We start from the raw sequence: 23,407 nt of genomic DNA, 5'->3' as shown, positions 1-23,407 counted from the left end.
TAGTTCCCGCGCTGGAGGAGATGTAGTGTTGCACGGCAAGCTGGGAGTTGAAGTCCAATTGTTCAGCAGGAAGTCATGGCAGGAATAATGTAGTTTGTCTATCGGAGACACCACTTATAGATGGATACTTTCTCTTGGTTCTGCTCTTGCTATATTGGTGACTTAGAGTCTGAGGCGGCAAACAGGACGAAAAAAGGATGAAGTAAACGGACCGGGGACCTGTAGGCCGCTGCTACTGTTGCTGCCAATCAATAGGCGTTAGTGCCCCGGAAGTGGCTGACCTACTGGGTTTGAAGGGGGTGGGGCGTTTCTCTTACTACGGTGGCCGGGGAGCTCGAGGTGCCTGCAGCTGCGGCGCTGAGGTCGGGGCGTCTGCGTGTGTGGCGGCTGCTTTTGTGGCGGCTGCTGGTGGAGCTGGAACATTTCCCGGTTGGTGGCTCCTGCACGTTGTTTACATTTCTCCAGTTCTGTTTTCGGTTTTTCGGTGAGGGGTCGACTTGAGGTTCCTCTGACTCCGCTAGCCTCAGAGGAGGTTGGGACTTAGTGTCTCTGGTCCTTCCAAATGACCGGGTTTCTTGGGGGCTCCTGCCCTCAGTGGAGACCCAGTAGCCAACAGTTTAGGCTCTCTGAGGGTTTCGGTGCCTCCCTCATCTCTGTTTCTGGTGTAATTTGTTTTCTGACTCCTTGCCCTTCCTGGTCTCCAGAGCTAACGAACCGTAAGCCTTCCTGTGGGCAGCTGTTCCCCCTCTCCTAGAGGCTTTTCGTACGTGTTTCAGGCACGATCGGTAGTCCCTAAGCTATAGCATCCATTTAACTCCTTCCCTATTTCTCTCCGTTAAAAAAAGAACAGAAAAGAGAAAAAAAAAAATCCCCCCAAATCAGATTCTCAAGATCTCAATCTTCTCATTCCTAACTCCTTTATCCCTTTTTAGGCCTTTGTTACTGCTTCAGACTCTTAACACATTTGCCTGAATATCTTAATGCTTTTCCATTCAGACATTAACGTTTAATCACTTTATTTGTTTCTTACTCATCCTCAACTCTTCGACTTCCATCCACATGTCAGGGCTTTTTAGGTTGGATGTTCAAACACATTCTTATGATGACTGGTGAATACGAGACGAACAGCCAAGCATGACTCTGCTTATGAAGTTTATACTTAAGATCTATTTGGCTTACATTTTTGTTTTGTATTGATTATTCTCCCACAAGGGGGATTCACTGCTACCCTATGGTTAGAGGAGAATACCTCGTCCTACAGCTTTTTGTATCTGAATTAACTTAGATGGGATTTTTTTCCCTTCTCCTACTCGAAACATATGTCCCCAGTAGAATTTTTGCGATGATTTTGTGTCAATTAATAGCAGATAGACACAAGGGAATGCTCTTTCCTCCTTAGTTGTTTATGATTTGTAATTAGATTGTGAGTCATTGAAAATACACAGAGGGATTAGAAAAGCTTTTGAAAGGTAAAGTCTGTGTGTGTACCAATTTACAAGTAAATAAAGTGTCTTCCCTGAACAAGGGAGAGTTTCTAATTAGTCGAATAATCTGATGCTGTATTGAATTAATTATCAGTTCTTTCACTGTAAAATTTTGGGACGTGTTTAAAGTTAAAAAGTAGCCAATATGAGAACTATTATAGTTTAGTAAAAAGAGTTTAAAAACCATTTAACTGATGCTCATTTTTCTGTAAAATGGAATACAAATATATTGAAAAGTTTATTTGTTGTGATTGTTTATGAGATATTTCTCTCTATATATATATATTTAATTTATTTAGTTTTGGCTGCGTTGGGTGTTCGTTTCTGTGCGCCGGCTTTCTCTAATTGTGGTGAGCGGGGGCTACTCTTTGTTGTGGTGCGCGGGCTTTTCATTGTGGTGGCTTCTTGTTGCAGAGCACGGGCTCTAGGCACGCGGGCTTCAGTAGTTGTGGCTCGCGGGCTCTAGAGCACAGTCTCAGTAGTTTGGTAGTCATATTTGGATTTGGAGAAAATGTTATACAAGACAGCTTTTGTGTATTCACAATTGTCCTAGGTGAGTCAGCACATGTCATCTTTCACAGAATTCTCATCAGAGATTATGGTTAGTCTACAGCTATAATTGGAAGTTAATGATGGATTGGCTTATAATTACTTATTATTTGTTAGGATTATTACTTTCATTTTTAGTCCAACCTGTCTGAACTTTGTACTGGCTTTTAGGTCTTATGGATAGGGTGAAGAAGTAGTTAAATGTTATAAAGTCTGATCAGCTGCTCTAAAGTCGATTTAATTTCCATCCTACTTTTTTCCCCAACTTTTTTTCTTTTGAAAGTTTCAAACCTATACAAAAAAGTTTAAAGAGTAGTACAACAAATACCTGTATATCCTTTACCTAGACTCACTAGTTGTTAACATTATGCTTCTTTTGCTTTTTTGCTTTTTCTCTAACACACACACACAAATGTACACTTTTTTTTTCCTTGCTGAAGCATTTGAAAGTAAGGTGGAAACATCATGATACTTCTAAATACTTCATCATGCATCGCCTAGGAACTAGGACATCCTTCTACATAACCATAATGCCATTAGCATACCCAAATAATTTAATTTTGATATGATAATATTATCTAATGTATAGGCCATATGAAAAAATTCAGATTTACCCGGATGTTCCAGTAATGTCTCTTATAGCTTTTTAGGAAAATAACACTGAATTGAGTAAGAGATTTCATTGAATTGTATTTGGTTGTCATATCTCTCTGTTTTCTTTTATGTAGAACAATCCTCACCTTTTCTTTTTCCTCCTATCTTCCTTACTTTTTTTTTTTTTTTTTTTTTTTGTGGTACGCGGGCCTCTCACTGCTGTGGCCTCTCCCATTGCAGAGCACAGGCTCCGGACGCGCAGGCTCAGCGGCCATGGCTCACGGGCCCAGCCGCTCCGTGGTATGTGGGATCTTCCTGGACCGGGGCACGAACCCGCGTCCCCTGCATCGGCAGGCGGACTCCCAACGACTGCGCCACCAGGAAAGCCCCTTCCTTTTTTTTTTTTTTTGGTGTTTCAATACATTGACATTTTTGAAAAGTCTAGGCCAATTGTTTTGTAGAATGCCTCACAAAATGAATTTGATTGTTTCTTCACAGTTTCAGGCTAAATAGTTTTTTTTTCAAGACTGTTACATGGTAGTTATTGTAAACTTTCCATTTGATCACATCAAGAGTAATGTAATGATAATTTGTCCATTTATTGGTGATGTTAAGGTTGATCACTTAGGTTAACCAGATTCCTACATTTTAAAGGTGTCTTTTCCCTTTTATACTTAACGATTAATCTGTGGAGGTGATACTTTATCATTAGATATTCTGTTTTCCAACAATTTTTTTTCTATACGGTGGTTTTAGTAGCCATTGATAAACCTTGCCTGAATAAATCATTGCATTGGTTGTTGCCAAATAATGGTTTTCCAGTTCTCTCAATCCTTCTACATATGTTTGCTGGCTATTTTCTTTAAAGAAGAGATATTCCTCCTCTCACTTTTTATTTTATTTTAAAGGAAGATACAAAAAAATTTTATTTATTTATTTGGCTGCATTGGGTCTTAGTTGTGGTGCGTGGGCTCTTTGTTGAGGCGTGTGCGCTTCTCTCTAGTTGTGGCACATGAGCTCCAGAGCGCATGGGCTTAGCTGCCTGGTGGCCTATGGGATCTTAGTTCCCTGACCAGGGATCGAACCCTCGTCCCCTGCACTGGAAGGCGGATCCTTAACCACTGGAACACCAAGGAAGTCCCTCTCCTTTTATTTTAGTACCTCTATGTACCCAAGGATTCCTTTTTAAAAAACGTATCCGATGTGATGATCTGTTACCATTATTCTTTTTGATGACTGAATTATCTCAAATTTGTTTAGGCCCTTCAAACTAGTTCCTGTGGCCTTTGCATATGTCCACATTGGTATTTGGGCACCTTCTTACTTCTTTGTACAATAAGGTGTTCCAGGCTTACCTTGTATATTCTACTTGGAATCAACTGTTTAACAGTGGAGCCCTTGTTCATTTTAGTGGAAAATGGTACTTAGAAACCAAAATTTGGGCATTGAATATACTCACTACTACTACTGTTGTTGCTTCTAGGCCCTTTAAATGGTTACACACATACACACACATTTTTTAAAAGAAATCATGATTTTATAGGATACCTTCAATTCAAGTTCAGAATCACAGAGTTCATCTTTACCTTTCCTCAGTTCATATTTGTATCTCCCTTTTCCTACAGGGAGAATTCTGATTCTCAACCATATCAATATATTTACTCATTTAATCTGCCCTACACACACATATGATAGTTTTGGAATTGCTATACTGATACTCCCTCCTGCAACAGATTTACCAAGTAAAGATTTCTTTGCCACTTTATGTCCTTATAATATATCCCACTAAAGATATATAGTCAAAGAAAGCGGGTGTTCAAAGGTATTTGAATTATTTCTTCTGTGATTATGTTATCAATTTAAAATATATTTAAGTTCCTACTAAACTACTTTTTAATAGACTCTTTCTGTAAAATCGGTTATCTGTAAAACTACTAAAGTAGACATAATAATTTAAAACTTTATCATAATATATAGTAATAGGGAGCTCTAGGATAGTTATATCAGATAGAGAATATGCAGTTTTTATCTTTATAAGGCTTTAAATTTGTAGCTCTTTTTTTCAAATTGATATAATTTTTTACTGTTTAAAATTAGAAACGAGGAAAATGTCATCAAACAATTCCATTTGTAAGCCAAAACAATTATGTTTGTGAACATTTTAAACAGTGCTCTTCTTTTGACTGATGATACAATTCAAGCATTAATCTTTAACAATAGACATAATTGTTCAGGGTACTTTAACTCATTCCTAAAAAATATGGCGTTTTCCTGTATTGACACCCAGAATAGAAAGATTTATGTTATTTGTATGTCCTTGTTCTTTGTATTTGAAGAATGCCAGTTATGACTGTGTGTTACCCTGTGATTTTTTTCATGTGTGAATGTTCTCATTGGAAGTGGAAAAATATTTCTCTTAATTATTATAGCATTTTATTTATTACTATTATTATTTTTTGCGGTACGCGGGCCTCTCACTGCTGTGGCCTCTCCCATCGCGGAGCACAGGCTCCGGACGCGCAGGCTCAGCGGCCATGGCTCACGGGCCCAGCCGCTCCGCGGCACGTGGGATCCTCCTGGACCAGGGCACAAACCCGTGTCCCCTGCACCGGGAGGCGGACTCTCAACCACTGCGCCACCGGGGAAGCCCGGGATTGATATTTGTTAATAAAAATGCAAACAGGTAGAAAAGGTTACAGTAGATGAAAAACTTCCTCACAGGTCAATTTATTTGATGGGATAGTTAAAAGCACATCAAAAATTCGAAATCAATATCTATATTTCTTTTGCTGCAGAATACCATTTGGGGAAGATGCCCAACCATACACAAATCCTGGAATCCTGCAGTGTTTTTATTGGTTGTGCTGCGTGACTGAGATATATTCTGTAGAATCAGTTCCCTAAAGTTCTGTCAGTTTTTACTGGCTTTAAATCCTCAGTGGATAAAATATTCTATTTATTGCCGTATGGGGGAGGCTGATTATCCTTATCTGCTCTTCAAGGACATCGATTTGAGTACTGTTTACATTTATCAATTTATAATTTATCGACTATCTTAATGTGTGGTTGTGGTTAGAAAAGTGACTCTCTAAAAATGACATTTGGGTCTCAACCGATGATTTTCATATCGAATGTTGTAGTTCTGTCTTCCAAAACAGCTCTGTTTAGTCTTCACTCTGCACTTCAAATCATTAACAATAAAGTTGAGGAATGAACCTCATCTAGTGGCTTTATCTATGTTTACTGAGGTAAAGAGTTTTCTCCTCTTTAATGCTATTATTTTTAAATTAAAACTGGAATCATCAGAATGTAAACAGCAAACAGAAATATGGAAATGGTGGATGATAAAATTTGTTGTAGTATGCGTTAGTGAAGAATGTCTACTTGAAAAAAGTGTTACCAATTTCTCTGAAGTTTTAAGAAATAAACCATAAATCCCTTCTAAAAAGTATTTGGAAATTGTGGAGAATGTTATTTGGATGGTTTTTTAGACTGAGGCTCTGATAACACTACATAAAATAACCAAGAGTTTTGGCGTATCATTTTTTTTTTTCCTGGAGCAGTCAAACCATGTATTTTAGGTATCACAGGAGATTGAAATATACTGGATAATGGGTAAATCATCTCTTCACTTTATAATTGATAGACTAGTGAATTTTAATTCATTTCTAATTTTTTTTTTTAAATCAGGAAACTTTTGGAAAGGGAATTTGTAGGTGAGGATAGTTTAGAATTGTGGTTTCTTCATTTGTATGTGTTTTTTCTTTTACAGTTAAACTAAAAGTACTGTTTGTCTTGCCTTTCCCTGGCAAACAAAAAGAAAAAATTTTTTTCTTCATTGATTTTTTAAAATTATTATATACATTTTCTTCCAGCTTTATTGAGGTATAATTGACACACAGCACTGTATAAGTTTAAGATGTACAGCATAATGATTTGACTTACATACATCATGAAATGATTATCACAGTAAGTTGAGTAATCATCTGTCATCTCATATAGATACAAAATTAAAGAAATAGAAAAAAAATTATTGTGAAGAGAACTCAGGATTTACCCTCTTAAGTTTCATATATAACATACAGCAGTGCTAATTATATTTATCATGTTAATTACATCCCTAGTACTTATTTATCTTACAACTGGAAGTTTGTAACTTTTTTTTTTTAATAACTGGAAGTTTATACTTTTTTCTTTTTTTGGAAGTTTGTACCTTTTGACTACCTTCATCCAACTCCCCCTCTGCCATCCCCTCCTCTGGTAACCAGAAATCTGATGTCTTTTTCTATGAGTTTGTTTGTTTTTGAAGTATAATTGACCTAAACACTATGTTAGTTCCTATTAACATAGTGATTTGGTATTTTTATACATTTTAAAATGATCACCACAATTAGTTACAGTATGTCACCATCCAAAGATATTATGTAATTATTAACTATATTCCCTATTCATACCTGAGACTCATTTAAAGAAAATATTTTAGTAGACTGAATGGATGCAAGTATTAATTTATGCTTTTTCCTCTTTCCAGATCTCACCACATTTATTTTTAGGAGAAAAAAAAATTATGAGTTAACAAGGGGTAGCCTCCAAGTCCTTTTACTCAGCTAAAGCTGTTCTGGGGAACTACGTTGAGGAAGTTAAGTTTTGTAAATGACTAAATAGCTGAATCTGATGTCTTTGAGAAACACAAGAATAATGTTGTTTATCTTAAAAGGGAAAAAAGCACTTTGTCTCAGCATTTTTATCTTTCTCATAGACTGTTTAGGAACTTTATAATAGGATGTCTTCTCTGTAGATTTCTTAGTTGAGCAGTTTAAGTTGTTTTTGTTAGAATTTAACATAACCTGGACATACTTGTAATTTCCTATGTTAAGTTTTTCATTTGAGCGATTTATTTTTGAATAATTCTGTTATTATTTTAAAAGAGGCTCGATGTAAACAATTTAATAAAGACAAGTACAAAAAAAAAGTAGAAATGACATTGCATAATGTCAGCATAGAGTCTCAACATAAATCATACCTTGTTAAATAAAGCTTCTCCTAATGTTAAAAAAAATGATATTGCATCTCTTAGAGATTTCCATTTTTAACATTATGGACTTTTTAAAAAAATATTTATTGGAGTATAATTGCTTTATATTGCTGTGTTAGTTTCTGCTGTATAACAAAGTGAATCAGCTATACGTATACTTATATCCCCATATACTCTCCCTCCTGTGTCTCCCTTCCAGCCTCCCTATCCCACCCCTCTAGGTGAACACAAAGCACCAAGCTGATCTCCCTGTGCTATGCAGCTGCTTCCCACTAGCTATCTGTTTTACATTTGGTAGTGTATATATGTCAGTGCTACTCCCTCACTTTGTCCCAGCTTACCCTTCCCCCTCCCATGTCCTTAAGTCTATTCTCTATGTCTGTGTCTTTATTCCTGTCCTGCCCCTAGGTTCTTCAGAACCATTTTTTTTAAGATTCCATATATATGTGTTAGCATACGGTATTTGTTTTTTTCTTTCTGACTTCACTCTGTATGACAGACTTTAGGTCCATCCCCCTCACTACAAATAACTCAATTTCGTTTCTTTTTATGGCTGAGTAATATTCCATTGTATATATGTGCCACATCTTCTTTATCCATTCATCTGTTAATGGACACTTAGGTTGCTTCCATGTCCTGGTTATTGTAAATAGTGCTGCAGTGAACATTGTGGTACATGACTCTTTTTGAGTTATGGTTTTCTCAGGGTATATGCCCAGTAGAGGGATTGCTGGGTTATGTGATAGTTCTATTTTTAGTTTTTTAAGGAACCTCCATACTGTTCTCCACAGTGGCTGTATCAATTTACATTCCCACCAACAGTGCAAGAGGGTTCCCTTTTCTCCACACCTCTCCAGCCTTTTTTGTTTGTAGATTTTTTTTATGATGGCCATTCTGACTGGTGTGAGGTGATATCTCATTGTAGTTTTTTTTTTTTTTAACATCTTTATTGGGGTATAATTGCTTTACAATGGTGTGTTAGTTTCTGCTTTATAACAAAGTGAATCAGTTATACATATACATATGTTCCCATATCTCTTCCCTCTTGCGTCTCCCTCCCTCCCACCCTCCCTATCCCACCCCTCCAGGCGGTCACAAAGCACCGAGCCGATATCCCTGTGCCATGCGGCTGCTTCCCACTAGCTATCTACCTTACGTTTGTTAGTGTGTATATATCCATGACTCTCTCTTGCCCTGTCACAGCTCACCCTTCCCCCTCCCCATATCCTCAAGTCCGTTCTCCAGTAGGTCTGTGTCTTTATTCCTGTCTTACCCCTGGGTTCTTCATGACATTTTTTTTTTTCTTCTTAAATTCCATATATATGTGTTAGCATATGGTATTTGTCGTTTTCTTTCTGACTTACTTCACTCTGTATGACAGACTCTATCTAGGTCTATCCACCTCATTACAAATAGCTCAATTTCGTTTCTTTTTATGGCTGAGTAATATTCCATTGTATATATGTGCCACATCTTCTTTATCCATTCATCCGATGATGGGAACTTAGGTTGTTTCCATCTCCGGGCTATTGTAAATAGAGCTGCAATGAACATTTTGGTACATGACTCTTTGAATTTTGGTTTTCTCAGGGTATATGCCCAGTATTGGGATTGCTGGGTCATATGGTAGTTCTATTTGTAGTTTTTTAAGGAACCTCCATACTGTTCTCCATAGTGGCTGAACCAATTCACATTCCCACCAGCAGTGCAAGAGTGTTCCCTTTTCTCCACACCCTCTCCAGCATTTATTGTTTCTAGATTTTTTGATGATGGCCATTCTGACTGGTGTGAGGTGGTATCTCATTGTAGTTTTGATTTGCATTTCTCTAATGATTAATGATGTTGTTGAGCATCTTTTCATGTGTTTGTTGGCAGTCTGTATATCTTCTTTGGAGAAATGTCTATTTAGGTCTTCTGCCCATTTTTGGATTGGGTTTTTTGTTTTTTTTAATATTGAGCTGCATGAGCTGCTTGTATATTTTGGATATTAGTCCTTTGTCCGTTGCTTTGTTTGCAAATATTTTCTCCCATTCTGAGGGTTGTCTTTTCATCTTGTTTATGGTTTCCTTTGCTATGCAAAAGCTTCTAAGTTTCATTAGGTCACGTTTGTTTATTTTTGTTTTTATTGTCCTATAGATTTTGGATTGTCGTGTTTTTGTTTCCATTTGTCTCCAGGTATTTTTTGATTTTTTCAGTGACCTCAAAATCATGCTAGTAAACATTGGTTGTTTACTAGCAAATTGCTTAGCTTCCTTGTGTTTGTGCTTTTTTGCAGTATTGTTCTTGTAGTTGATTTCTAGTCTCATAGCATTCTGGTCAGAAAGGATTCATGATATAATTTGGATTTTATTAAATTTACTGAGACTTGTTTTGTGGCCTAGCGTTTGATTTATCCTGGAGAAAGTTCCATGTGCATTTGTAAAGAATGTGTATTTGGCTGTTTTTGAATGGTATGTTCTCTATATATCTTTGAAATGCGTTTGATCTAATGTGTCATTTATACCCCTTTTTCCAAATTGATTTTCTGTCTGGATGATTTTCAGTTCATGTAAGTAGGGTGTTAAAGTTCCATACTATTGATGTTATTGTGTTACTGTCAGTTTCTTCATGTCTGTTAATATTTGCTTTATGTATGTAGGTGCTCATATGTTGTGTGCTTATATATTTAAAACAGTTATATCTACTTCTTGGACTGATTCCTTGATCATTATGCAAGCTCCTTCTTTGTCTCTTGTTATAGTCTTTGTTAAAGTCTATTTTGTTTGATATAAGTGTTGCTATCCTGGCTTTCATGTCCATTTACATAGAATACCTTTTTCCATCCCCTCACTTTCAGTCTGTGTCTTTAGATCTGAAGTGAGTTTCATGTACGCTGCGTATGTATGGGTCTTGTTTTTGTATCCATTCAGCCACTCTCTGCCCTTGTTTGGAGTATTTAGTCCATTTACATTTAAAGTAATTATTGATAGCTATGTAATTTTTGCCATTCTATTACCTGTTTTGGGTTGTTTGTGTAGTTCTTTTTGTTCCTTTCTTCTTCTTTCGCTCTTTTCCCTTGTAATTTGATGACTAGCTTTACTGTTGTATTTGGATACCTTTTTTCTTTTCTTTTTTTTCTCTGTGTATCTATTGTAGTTTTTTGCTTGGTTATTACCATGAGGTTTATATATAGCAATCTCTATATATTTATATGATTGTTGTAAGTTGCTGATTTCTTAAGTTCAAACACATTTTAACAACCCTGCATTTTTTCTCCTCCCACCACGTTTATTGTTTTTGACATCATATTTTACATCTTTTTGTTTTGTATATCCCTAACTAGTTATTGTGGATATAGGTGGTTTTACTACTTTTGTCTTTTAACCTTCCTACTAACTTTGTACTTGGTTGGTTTACTACCTTTATTGTATATTTGCCTTTACCAATGAGGCTTTCCTTTTGTAATTTTTATGTTTCTAGTTGTGGCCTTTCTTTTTCATTTAGAGAAGTCCCTTTAACAATTCCTGTAAAGCTGGTTGGTCGAGCTGAGCTCTTTTGGCTTTTGCTTGTCTGTGAATCTTGATCTCTCCATCAAATCTGAGTGAAAGCCTTGCTGGGTAGAGTCTTCTTGGTTGTAGGTTTTTCCCTTTCATTACTTTAAATGTATTATGCCACTCCCTTTTGACCTGCTGAGTTTCTGCTGAAAAGTCAGCTGATAGCCTAATGGGAGTTCCTTTGTAGATTGTTGCTTCTTCCTTGGCTGTTTTTAATGTTCTCTTTATCTTTAATTTTTGCCAATTTAATTACTATGTGTCTTGTTGTAGTCTTTTTTGGGTTGGTCTCATTTGGGACTCTCTCTGCTTCCTGGACCTGGACGTCTGTGTCTGTTTCGTTTCCCAGTTTAGGCAAGTTTTCAACTATTATGTCTTTCATACATTCTCTGCTTTTTTTCTCTCTCTTCTTCTTCTGGGACCCGTGTAATGTGAATGTGAGTCATTGTGCAGAGGTCTCTTAAACTGTCCTTGTTTCTTTTTATTACTTTTTCTTTTTCCATTCAGGTTTAGTGATTTTCACTACTTTGTTTTCCAGCTCACTGATCCATTGCTTATATCATGCAGTCTTCTGTTGATTTCTTCTGTTGTATTTTTTATTTCAGTTACTGTATTTACCTCTGTTCTTTCTTCTTTGTATTTTCTAACTCTTTGTTACAAACTTCTAACTTCTCTCTATGTTCATCCAATCTTCTTCTGAGTTCTTTGAACATCTTTATGATCATTACCTTGACCACTTTATTGGTTAGATTGCTAATCTCTGCTTCCTTTAGTTCTTCTAAATTTTATCTTGTTACTTTATTTGCAAAATATTTCTCTGTTTTCTCATTTTGCCTAATTTGCTATTTTTATTTTTATGTACTTGGTAGGTTGGTTATGTTTCCAGCCTTGGAGAAGTGGCCTTGTATAGGAGACATCCTATGCGTCCCAGCAGTGCACTCCCCTGTAGTTACCGGAGCTATATGGTCTAAGGGTGCTTCCTTTGTGGGCTGCATGGGTCCTTCTGTTGTGGTGAGCTGGCTACTGTGGTTGGTCTGGTAGGCATGACTGGTCCCCAGTCTGTTTCTTTGTCAGGCCTTGTCTTGTGCAGAGGCTGTTGGCTGCTGGTTGGTGGGGCTGGGTCATGAGGCACCTGACTGCAGAGCCCCAGAGGGTCCTGGGGCTAGCGCTGTCCCACTGGTGGGTGGGAACTGGGTTCTGGTGTGGGGCTGGGGCGTCCTGGATCTATTATCAGCCTACTGGTGGTCAGGTCCATTTTCTGGCATGGCTGGCTGCAGGGTCTGGGGTGTCCCAAACCTGATTTTTTACCCACTTGTGTGTTGGGCCAGATCCTGGGGAGGCTGGCTGAGGGGCCCAGGATATCCTAGAGCTGGTGTTGGCTTGCTGGTTGGCAGGGCCAGGACCCAGTGTGTCCTGTGGGTGGTGTTTTTCTGCTGGTTGGTGGGCTGTGTCCTGACATGACAGGCTGTGGGGCTATGGTGGTCCTGGGTCTGGTGTCTGCCCTCTGATGGGTGGGTCCGTAGCCCATGGGATTCTGGTGCTGTTGCCCACCCACTAGTGTCTGAGGTCCTGGGGCTAGTGCCAGCCCACTGGTTGGTAGAGCTGAATCCTGGACTATCTGGCTGTAGAGCCTGGGGATTATAGAGCTGGTAGCAGCCTGTTGGTGTGGGGGGCGGGGCGAGGCCCAGATGGTCCTGGGGCTAATGCCTGCTCATTGGTGGGTGAAGCTGGGTCTCAGAGTCTTTGGTTGTAGGGCCCTGGGGGTCCTGGAGTTGAGGTGGTGGTACACTCGTGGGTAAGGCCTGGGCCCAGGGAGTTCTGGGGCTGGTGACTGCCCACTGGTGGGTGGGGCCAGGCCCTGGGTTCTCTGGCTGCAAGGCCTGGCAGTTCTGAGGTTAGTGCTGGTGCACTGGTATGTGGGGCCAGGTCCTGGGCCCTCTTCTATACAGCGCAGGTCCTGTGGCAGCTGTGGGCTCGGGGGAGGGGGGTCTTAAGGTAGCTGGCCTGCTGGTGTGTGAGCCTGTGTCTCTGCCTGGCTAGTTGCATGGCCTTTAGGAATCACATTACAGGTGGTGACATGCTGGTGGGAGGGTCTTGGTTCCAGAGATAATAAGCGAGAGGGAGGAGTCCAAAATGGTACTTGACAGCACTGGGGTCCTCGCGGTAGAACAAGCTCCCCAAAATGGCTGCTGCCAGTGTGTATGTCCCCAGGGTGAGCTCCACTTGCCTCCTGCCTCTCTGCCAAGACCAGCAGGTAGGTCTGACCCAGACTCCTTTGAAATTACTGCTTTTGCTCTGGATCCCAGAGAGTGTGAGGTTTTGAGTGCGTCCTTTAAGAGTGGAGTCTCTATTTTGCACAGTCCTCTTCCTCTCCCGAAAGTAAGCCCCACTGGTTTTCCAAGCCAAATCTTTTTGGGGGCTTGTTTTCCTGGTGCAGGACCCCTGGGCTGGGGACCCCAGTGTGGGGCTTGGACCCCCTTGCTCCTTGGGGAGAAACCTCTACAACTGTAATTATCATTTTGTTCGTGAGTCACCCACCTTGGGGAATGGGTCTTTACTAAGTCTCTGCCCCTCCTATCCGTCTTCTATGTTTACTTCTTTATACCTTTAGTTGTAGAAGATCTTTTCTGTTGGTCTTCCGGTCTATAATCAATAGTTGCTCTGTAAATATTTGTAATTTTTGTATGCCTGTGGGAGGAGGTGAGCTCAGGGTCTTCCTACTCCACTAAAGAGGTGCACCCAGATGCATCTTCTATGCATTGCTGAATTTGATTTACTAATATTTAGTTGAGGATTTTGCAGCTATGTTGATGAGAAATACTGGTCAGTAGTTTTCTTTTCTTGTAATGTCTTTGGTTTTGGTATTGGGGTAATACTGACTTCATAGAATGAGTTTGGAAGTATTCCCTCTGCTTCTATCTTCTGGAAGAAATTGTAGAGAATGGACATAACTTCTTTCTTAAATGTATGGTAGAACTCAGTGACGCCATCTGGGCTTGATGCTTTGTGTTTTAAAGGTTATGAATTATTGATTCACTTTTAAAAATAGATACAGCCCTATTCAGATTGTCTGTCTTCTTGTGTGACTTTTGGCAGACTATCTTTCAAGGATTTGGTCCATTTCACCTGGGTTATCAAATTTGTGAGCATAGAGTTGTTCATAATATTTCTTATTGTTATTTCCATGGGAGCTGTGCTGATGCCTTCTCTCTCATTTCTGGTATTAGTAATTTGCGTCTTCTCTCTTTTTTCTTAGTTAGCCTGGCTAGAGGCTTATAGGTTTTATTGATCTTTTCAAAGAAGCAGGTTTTGGTTTCATTGATTGGTTTCATTCAATCTCTATTGATTTTTTTTTCTGCCCTAATTTTTATTATTTCCTTTTTTCTGCTTACTTTAGATTTAATTTGCTCTTATTTTTCTGGTTTTCTAAGGTGGAAGCTTATGTTATTAATTTTATATTTCTTTTCTAATATATGCATTCAGTGCTATAAATTTCCCTGTAGCCATGCGTTTGTTGCATCCCACAAATTTTGATACTACTTTTTCATTTTCATTTAATTCAAAATACTTTTCAGTTTCCCTTCTTTGACCCATGAGATTTGAGATTTCTTCTTTGACCCATGAGAGGTATGTTGTTTAAGCTCCAAGTATTTTGGGATTTTTAGGCTATCTTTTCATTTTTGATTTCCAGTTCAACTCCACCATGGTAAGAGCAAACATTGTATGATTTTGATCCTTTTAAATTTGTTAAGAGGTGTTTTATGGCCCAGAATGTGGTCTGTTTTGGTGAATATTCTGTGTGAACCTGAGAAGAATGTGTAATCTGCTGTTGTTAGGTGATGTAGTCTGTAGCTGTCTAGTCTGTAGCTGTTTCCCTCCCCCCACCCCCCCACAGAGGCCCCTTGGAGGGATAGTCTGTAGTTGTTGATTGATGCTGCTTTTGAGCTCAATTATGTCATTACTGATTTTCTGCCTGCTGAATGTGTCCATTTCTGATAGAGAGGTGTTAAAGACTCCAGTTATAACAGTGGATTATTCTATTTCTTCTTACAGTTTTGCCTCACATATTTTGATGCTCTCTGGATATCTTTTTTTAAAACTTTTTATGGATATCTCTTTATTGTGATAAATATAGGTCATAATATGTATCATCAACAGACATTTGTGTCTGCTAGCACTCCTGTATGCTAGGTGTGAGGATATAGTAGTGAACAAGACACATTTTCTGCCCTCAAGGAGTTTATTATCTGAGAAATAATTTTGTAAAATGCTTGTTACCTCAGGCTTGCCAATATCTCTTGTGAATATGAAAAATATATTAAATTCCTTTAATGTGCATTACTTTGATCTAGTAAGGTTGAAAATATTTTCATATGTTTATTGGTCCTTTTCTTTTGGAATGCTTGTCTTTTTTTTTTTCCTTTTTTTGTGATTGATTTTTAAGAGCTCTTTATATATTATGGACATTAAAGCTTTGTCTATGCAATATGAATTGGATTTTTTTCTTAATTTATGAATTGCAAGTCAACCTTGTTAATGCTTTCTTTTTCTTCTTCCTGTACAGAAGTTTTCTTTTTTATGTGATTACATTTTCCTTTCTGATTTCTAGTATTGCATACCGTGCTTAGAAAGGTCTTTTCTACAAGACTGTTAAAAATATTTAAATCAATACTTCCCTGCAGTATGTGCAAACATGCCATGTGCTTGCATTTGCATTTAATTCTGTGATCAGTCTAGAATTCATAATGTGTGAGGTAGCTTTATTTTTAAACTGGCTAGCTTATTATTCCAGTACTATTTACTAAATCAGCTATCTTTTCTCACTGATGTGAAATATCTCTTGTATCAGTCACTAAATTCTCAAATATATTTGGATTTATTTCTGTACTCCCTGTTATGTTTTACTCAGTGTCATCCTTTGCTAATAAGATCAATAAATTTAAGTATTAACTTAATTACTGTAGTTTTATAATGTGTTTTAATATGCAGTAAGGAAAATCCTTTCCTCATTAGGAATTTTTGGTTCCTTTTTAAAGTGTTTTAGTTTATAGTACTTTCTAATATGGTTCGAGGGATCACCTTTCAAAATCGTCTCTGCTCTAAAAAGTTAGGATTTTTAGAAACAGCCATTTAAATTTTTGTTATGGAAATAAAGTGGGTTTCTGTCTTTATAGAAGATTAGAATTCAATTTTAGTTATATGGAAAGTAACTATACTGAATTGTTAAACTAATAACAGCTTAGTTAATTTGACCTTATGATAATAATTTTATTCTTTTCATGTACTCTATATAACAATGACAATAAATGAATTCTTATAAAATAGTTGAGATGTTCCAAAAACATTTCAAATGTTTCAAGTTTGGGGTAAATTACTCTGAGTAAATAGTCTATAAGTAGCAGGAGTTTGAAGTAAAAATAACAGTAAAAGAATAATTTAACAATTTATTGCACTCTGAGTTCCTTGAGGTTAGTATATTTGTCTCATTAATTTCTGTATCTGTCACAGCATCTTACCTTGGTTATTTATTTATTTATTTATTTATTTAGGAGTCTTTATCTAATATACAGACTTTCCCCATAGAAAATGTCTCATTTTGTCTTCATTTTCCCCCAGCACACTTGAAAGGCATGTTGACTTTCACACTGTTGCTAAGGACTGTCCAAAGTGTTCCTGGTAGCTGGTATTGGGAACCCTTTGAACCAAGGTCCTCCCTGTGGCCTACTTTCTTTCTGACTTAGAAAGAAAATACATGCATGTACATTCTCTTATTTTTATTTTTTAATTTATTCATTTTTATTGAAGTATAGTTGATTTACAATGTTGTGTTATTTCAAGTTTACAGCAAAGTGATTCAGTTATACATACATACATAGGTCTATTTTTTCAGATTCTTTTCTCTTATAGGTTATTACAAAATATTGAGTATAGTTCTCTGTGCTATATAGTAGGTCCTTGTTGGTTATTTTTTATAGAGTGGTGTGTATATGTTAATCCCAAACTCCTAATTTATCCCTCCCCCGCCCCTTTCCTCTTTGGTAACCATAAGTTTGTTTTCTTTGTTTGTGGGTCTGTTTCTGTTCTTTCTTTTTTTTTTTTTAATAAATTTATTTATTTTTGGCTGTGTTGGGTGTTCGTTGCTGCCTGCAGGCTTTCTCTAGTTGTGGCGAGCGGGGGCTACTCTTGGTTGCAGTGCATGGGCTTCTCATTGTGGTGGCTTCTCTTGTTGCAGAGCACAGGCTCTAGGTGCGCAGGCTTCAGTAGTTGTGGCACGTGGGCTCAGTAGTTGTGGCTCACGGGCTTAGTAGTTGTGGCGCACAGGCTCAGTAGTTGTGGCACACAGGCTTAGTTGCTCCGCAGCATGTGGGATCTTCCCGGACCAGGGCTCGAACCCGTGTCCCCTGAATTGGCAGGTGGATTCTTAACCACTGCACCACCAGGGAAGCCCTGTTTCTGTTCTTTATGTAAGTTCATTTGTATCATTTTTGTTTACATTGCACATATAAGCGATATCATATGATGTTTGTCTTGTTTCACTTCATATGATAATCTCTAGGTCCATTTATGTTGCTGCAAATGGCATTATTTCATTCTTTTTTATGGCTGAGTAATATTCCATTGTATATATGTATCACATCTTTATCCATTTATCTGTTGATGGACATTTAGGTTGCTTCCATATCTTGGCTATTGTAAATAGTGCTGCAGTGAACATTAGGGTGAATGTATCTTTCGAATTAGTTTTGTCCCTATATATGCCCAGGAGTGGTATTGCAGAGTCATATGGTAGTTCTATTTTTGTTTTTTTAAAGAACCTCCAGTCTCTTCAGTAAGTGGTGCTGGGAAAACTGGACAGCTACATGTAAAAGAATGAAATTAGAACACTCTCTAACACCACACACACAAATAAACTCAAAATGGATTAAAGACCTAAATGTAAGACCGGATGCTATAAAACTCCTAGAGGAAAACACAGGCAGAGGGACTTCCCTGGTGGCACAGTGGTTAAGAATCTGCCTGCCAATGCAGGGGACACAGATTTGATCTTTCCAGGTCTGGGAAGATCCCACATGCTGTGGAGCAACTAAACCCGTTTGCCACAACTACCGAGCCTGCGCTCTAGGGCCTGTAAGGCACAACTACTGAGCCCGCGTGCCACAACTACTGAAGTCTGCACGCTCTAGGGCCTGTGTGCTGCAACTACTGAAACCCGTGTGCCTAGAGCCCATGTTCTGCAACAAGAGAAGCCACTACGATGAGATGTCCGTGCACCACAAGGAAGAGTAGCCCCCACTTGCCACAACTAGAGAAAGCCCACGTGCAGCAACAAAAACCCAATGAAGCCAAAAAATAAAATAAAACAAAACAAAACAAAAAAAACCCCCAAAACATAGGCAGAACACTTTTTGACATAAATCACAATATCTTTTTGGATTTGTCTCCTAGAGTAATGGAGATAAAACCAAAAAGAAACAAATGGGATCTAATTAAATCAAAGTATATGCACAGCAAAGGAAAACATAAACAAAATGAAAAAACAACCTACAGATTGGGAGAAAATATTTGCAAATTATGTGACTGACAAGGGATTAATCTCTAAAATATACAAATAGCTCATACAGCTCAATATAAAAAAAACAAATGACCCAATCAAAAAATGGGCAGAAAACCTAAATAGATATTTCTGTAAAGAAGACATACAGATAGCCAAAAGGCACATGAAAAGATGTTTGACATTGCTAATTATTAGAGAAATGCAAATCAAAACTGCGAGGTATCACCTCGCACTGGTTAGAATGGCCATCGTCCAAAAGTCTACCAACGTTAAACACTGGAGAGGGTGTGGAGAAGAATGGACCCTCCTGCACTGTTGGTGGGAATGTAAATTGGTGCAGCCACATGGAGAACAGTATGGAAGTTCCTTACATTCTCTTATTTTAAACATTTTGTATTTAGAAGATTCATGGTTGGTGGCTTTTTAAAAATAAACTTTATATATGTTTTTTAATATTCATTCATTTGGCTGTGCTTCATCTTAGTTGTGGCACATGGGATCTTCATTGTGGCATTGGGGATCTTTTTAGTTGTGGCATGTGGGATATTTAGTTCCGTCATGTGGGCTCTTAGTTGCAGCATGCGGGATCTAGTTCCCTGACCAGGGATAGAACCAGGGCCCCCTGCATTGGGAGCTCGGAGTCTTAACCACTGGACCACCAGGGAAGTCCCTAAAAATAAACTTTTTAAATTCTAAAAATTACGTGTGTTCTTTGTATAAGATTTGGAAAAGGTGAGCAATAGTGATAAAAAAAAAAGTAGCCATATGCAATTTGTCAGGGAAACTATTGTTAGCAATTTGGTATACTTTTTTTTACTCCTTCACCTCCCCCTCAGCCCCCAGATAGTATTGTGTAGTACATAAAGTTTTAGATTTTGCATAGTGTTTCCCCATTTTCACAGACTCTTTGTAAGCATTTTTAATGGATATATAACCCATCATGTGGATGCACTATATATAATCACACATTTTATAAACTTTTCTCCTTCTTGCTTTTCCAAATTTTGTTAAATAATGCACTTTTGGGAGGAAATTTTTTTCTTTATTTTAGTTGTCAGTTAAAGAATTCTAATTACAGCAGGTAAGACTACTGCTTATTTTTCATAATTTATCAGTTCACTGATTCATTTAATAAACATTTTGAGAAACAATTGTGTGCCAGGCAGAACTTAAGGACATTTGAAAAGTTTACTGTCTGGTGTAAGAGGCAGGTAAGAAGCAATTTATTACAATACAGTGTGATGAGTGCTGTGATAGAGGAAGACATAGGCTCCTAAGGAGCTAAGAAGAGGGACTTCTGTCTTAGTTTGAGGTTGGGAGGAGGGTAAAAATTTTACTAATCTTACCAGAGGAGGAGAAACTTAAGCTGGGTCTTAGGGACTCATGATAATAAGACAGTCAAAAAGTGAGGGTGAGCAGGAAGGCATTGTAGGTGGAGGGAAGAGCACATGCAAAGGCATGGAGGTATTAGCATGTCAAGTTTAGGAAGCTTTAATATTAATATTAAAAATGGCTTTAGTATATAGTGCATGTGAGGGAGTGGCAAGAGAGAAAGCTGAGTAAGTGGGCAGATGTGATTTCATGAAGGACTTTGAATATCATCCTCAAGGCTGGGGTGCCATCATGGATGAGGCAGAATCCTTGAGAAACATGTTTATAGCTCTAACTCTTCATTTGTATATCAGCAATTCTCAAATTAATAGCTCTCACCCAAACCTCACCTTTGAGCTCCAGAGCTATATATCCAACTGCCTTGTTGCCCTCTCTAGAATGTCTAGAATGTAAGCATCATGAAAGCAAGTATTTTACTCCCTTTGCCCTAAGCTATATCTGCACTACCTAGAACAGTGCCTGGCAATAATTTATCGAGTGATTAAATAAAAATGAGTGATTCCCTACTATATCTCAGAGCCATCTCAAACTCCACATAAATCCAATTCATGATCTTCTCCCTCTAACCTGCCCTTCTCCTAATGTTCCCTATTTTTTAAAATAATTTTTTAAAAAATTTTATTTAGTTTTGGCTGTGTTGGGTCTTCTTTGCTGCACACGGGCTTTCTCTAGTTGTGGTGAGCGGGGGCTATTGTTCGTTGCAGTGTGCAGGCTTCTCATTGCCATGGCTTCTCTTGTTGTGGAGCACAGGCTCTAGGTGCGTGGGCTTTAGTAGTTGTGGCACATGGGCTCAGTAGTTGTGGCTTCTGGGCTCTAGAGTGCAGGCTCAGTAGTTGTGGCACATGGGCTTAGTTGCTCCGCGGCATGTGGGATCTCCCTGGACCAGGGATTGAACCGTGTCCCCGGCTTTGGCAGGCGGATTCTTAACCACTGAGCCACCAGGGAAGTCCCCCTAATTTAATGTTCCCTATTTAAGTGATTGTCACCAACTATTTAATTTCACAAGCCAGAAACCTGGGTGTATCTTTGACATATTTCTCTTTCTCACCTTTCACATCCATTTTCTCACCGAGACCTAATGATTTCTTGACGTTTCTTCATATGTCCATTTCTCTCCATCTCCACTGCTCTAGTCCAAGCTACCATCTCTCTCCTCATTCTGTACAATAGTAGTAAACTTTCACCCTTTACTCTTGTCCCTTTTCAATCTGTTCTCTGTGTTGGAGTCAAAAAAACCAAACAAACCCACAAAATCTGATATTCCTGTTTGGAACCAGTTGCTCTTTGGATAAAGAACAAAACCCTTAACATGGTCTACAAGGCCCTGTGTGCTCTGGCCACTGTCTAACCCAATAGCCACATCTCATGCCACTTTTTTGGATTCTGTTCTTAGTTGCATTGGCTTTTTAAATTCTTCCAGTGAACCATGCTTTCATCTGTCACAGTTATAATGTATAATTAGTAGCTTCTAATACATATTATAAAATGGAATGCCTATTGTCAGAGAAACAAATGTATCAATACCTTTGAGTTGATATTTATAACCCTGAAAGGGTAATGTTCTGTGTAGCATCCTTTTCTTGAAAAGAAAACTGTTTGTGAATTATTTCAAATAAGCTCAAACATTTTCAGTTATAATTTGTTCGTCTTTCAGATTACATATCACGTATCTCAGTTTTCCCTCAAGTAAGTTAAATACTTATAAGCTACATTTATTCTTATTTTAAAGTAAGAAAACATTGTCTTGTAAATTTAAGCCATTTGATTTTTTAAAAAGTGCTGCAGTAGGAAGCAAGGATGTATTGGAAATATAGGAAATGCCTTAATTAAAAAAAAAAACTAGGCTTTATATGAAAGTAGTGACTTAATCAATATAAGTGGAAGCCTCCATTCTGAAGATAATTGCCACTTACATGATTTCAAATCACACTCTCTGATTACAAATGAAACAAGTCTTGAATAGTCTCATCAAAACTGACTTGTGTTACTAAGTTATTGTTCTTAATTGTGAGTGTCTGGGGGAGTTTATTGTTTGGTTTTGTGTGATAATTTTTATTGTTGTATATAAAATATGCAACAATAAAATATATTTTGTAATTAAAATATTTATAGAGTATATTGTATTCTATTCTGTAAAATGAAAAATTGGTTTGCTCATTTCCAATTCAAGTTGTATTTAATCACTTAAGTAACTTTAGCAGATAGTGCACCATATAATACGTACTCATTACTTATTTTTCTTTAACTTCTTTTCTTTATGTCAGAACAAAAGTCTAAACTTACAGAAGAATGCAATCAAGTGATGGCTTTTTCTTTAGAATCTGAATATGGAGGCCACAGGAACAGATGAAGTTGACAAGCTGAAAACTAAATTTATATCTGCTTGGAACAACATGAAATATAGTAAGTATCAAGATTTGAAAATTGTATAAATCCAAAGAAATATTTGAAGACATGTATTATCTCCTGTATTAAGTCACTGACAATTGTTGAGATTCTCTTTGAATGAAATATTTCTGTAAGGAATGTAGATAAGAATACTACCTGAAGAAAGAGCCAAATACCATCATAAACATTACTTAGAAACTCAGGCATATCATGTGGTCCTTTAAAAAAGAAAATTCCAAAGAAGATAGAATTTATTCAGGTGATGATAATACCTCAGGTTTTCAGACTCAGCATCAGGCAACCTCATGTATGAACCAGGAAGCAAGCAAAATAGACCTCTGAACGCACAAAGCAGACCATTTGAAGTTCACATGCTGATGCGTATGACTTTCTTCTAGGAACACACTCAGATCCTTATTTCTATAACTTAGTTACTCTTGATTTGCATACAAATCCAATAAGGATCATATGGTGGTTTTGAAGCCCACTTAAGACTAGAAACAAATTGGAGATGAAAAATCCTTCAAAGATGGAGAAATACTCAGCAGAACCAGTTTCAACCGGAAGAAGTTCATATCCATAAGATAGGAATGATAAAATTTAGTAAAACCCCTTAACAGTGTAAATTCAAGTAAAACACAATTGGCTGTTGGTTCCTGGTTCACTGGAAGTCATGGCCAGCTAGCTATTTAGGCAGTTAAAACTTGATAATAACTTGACATTGTATTTTGAAGATTATAGACATTAATTTTTTGAAAAATTGAGATTTAAATCATATACTACTAAAATTTACCTTTTTAAAGTGTATGATTCAGTGGTTTTTAGTACACTCACAGGAATGTACAAGCATCATCACTATCTAATTCCAGAACATTTTCAT

The 23,407-nt window shown here is 37.7% G+C and overlaps 1 protein-coding gene across 1 annotated transcript in view; it reads left to right on the top strand.

The window, feature by feature from the left end:
• Positions 1 to 328: 328 nt before the first annotated feature.
• Positions 329 to 23,407, top strand: part of ATG4C (autophagy related 4C cysteine peptidase) — an 86,836-nt gene continuing 63,757 nt past the window's right edge. Inside the window, exons 1-2 of the mRNA XM_082652951.1 lie at positions 329 to 429; positions 22,404 to 22,542. Coding sequence (XP_082509077.1) covers positions 22,467 to 22,542 — 76 coding nt within the window. The 5' untranslated portion in view covers positions 329 to 429; positions 22,404 to 22,466. The remainder of the gene's footprint in view (positions 430 to 22,403; positions 22,543 to 23,407) is intronic.

Source organism: Grampus griseus (genome assembly GCF_964374135.1).
Source record: "Grampus griseus genome assembly, chromosome: 1".
In the NCBI taxonomy this organism is placed as follows: Eukaryota; Metazoa; Chordata; class Mammalia; order Artiodactyla; family Delphinidae; genus Grampus; species Grampus griseus.
This window is presented reverse-complemented; position numbering and strand designations above follow the sequence as displayed.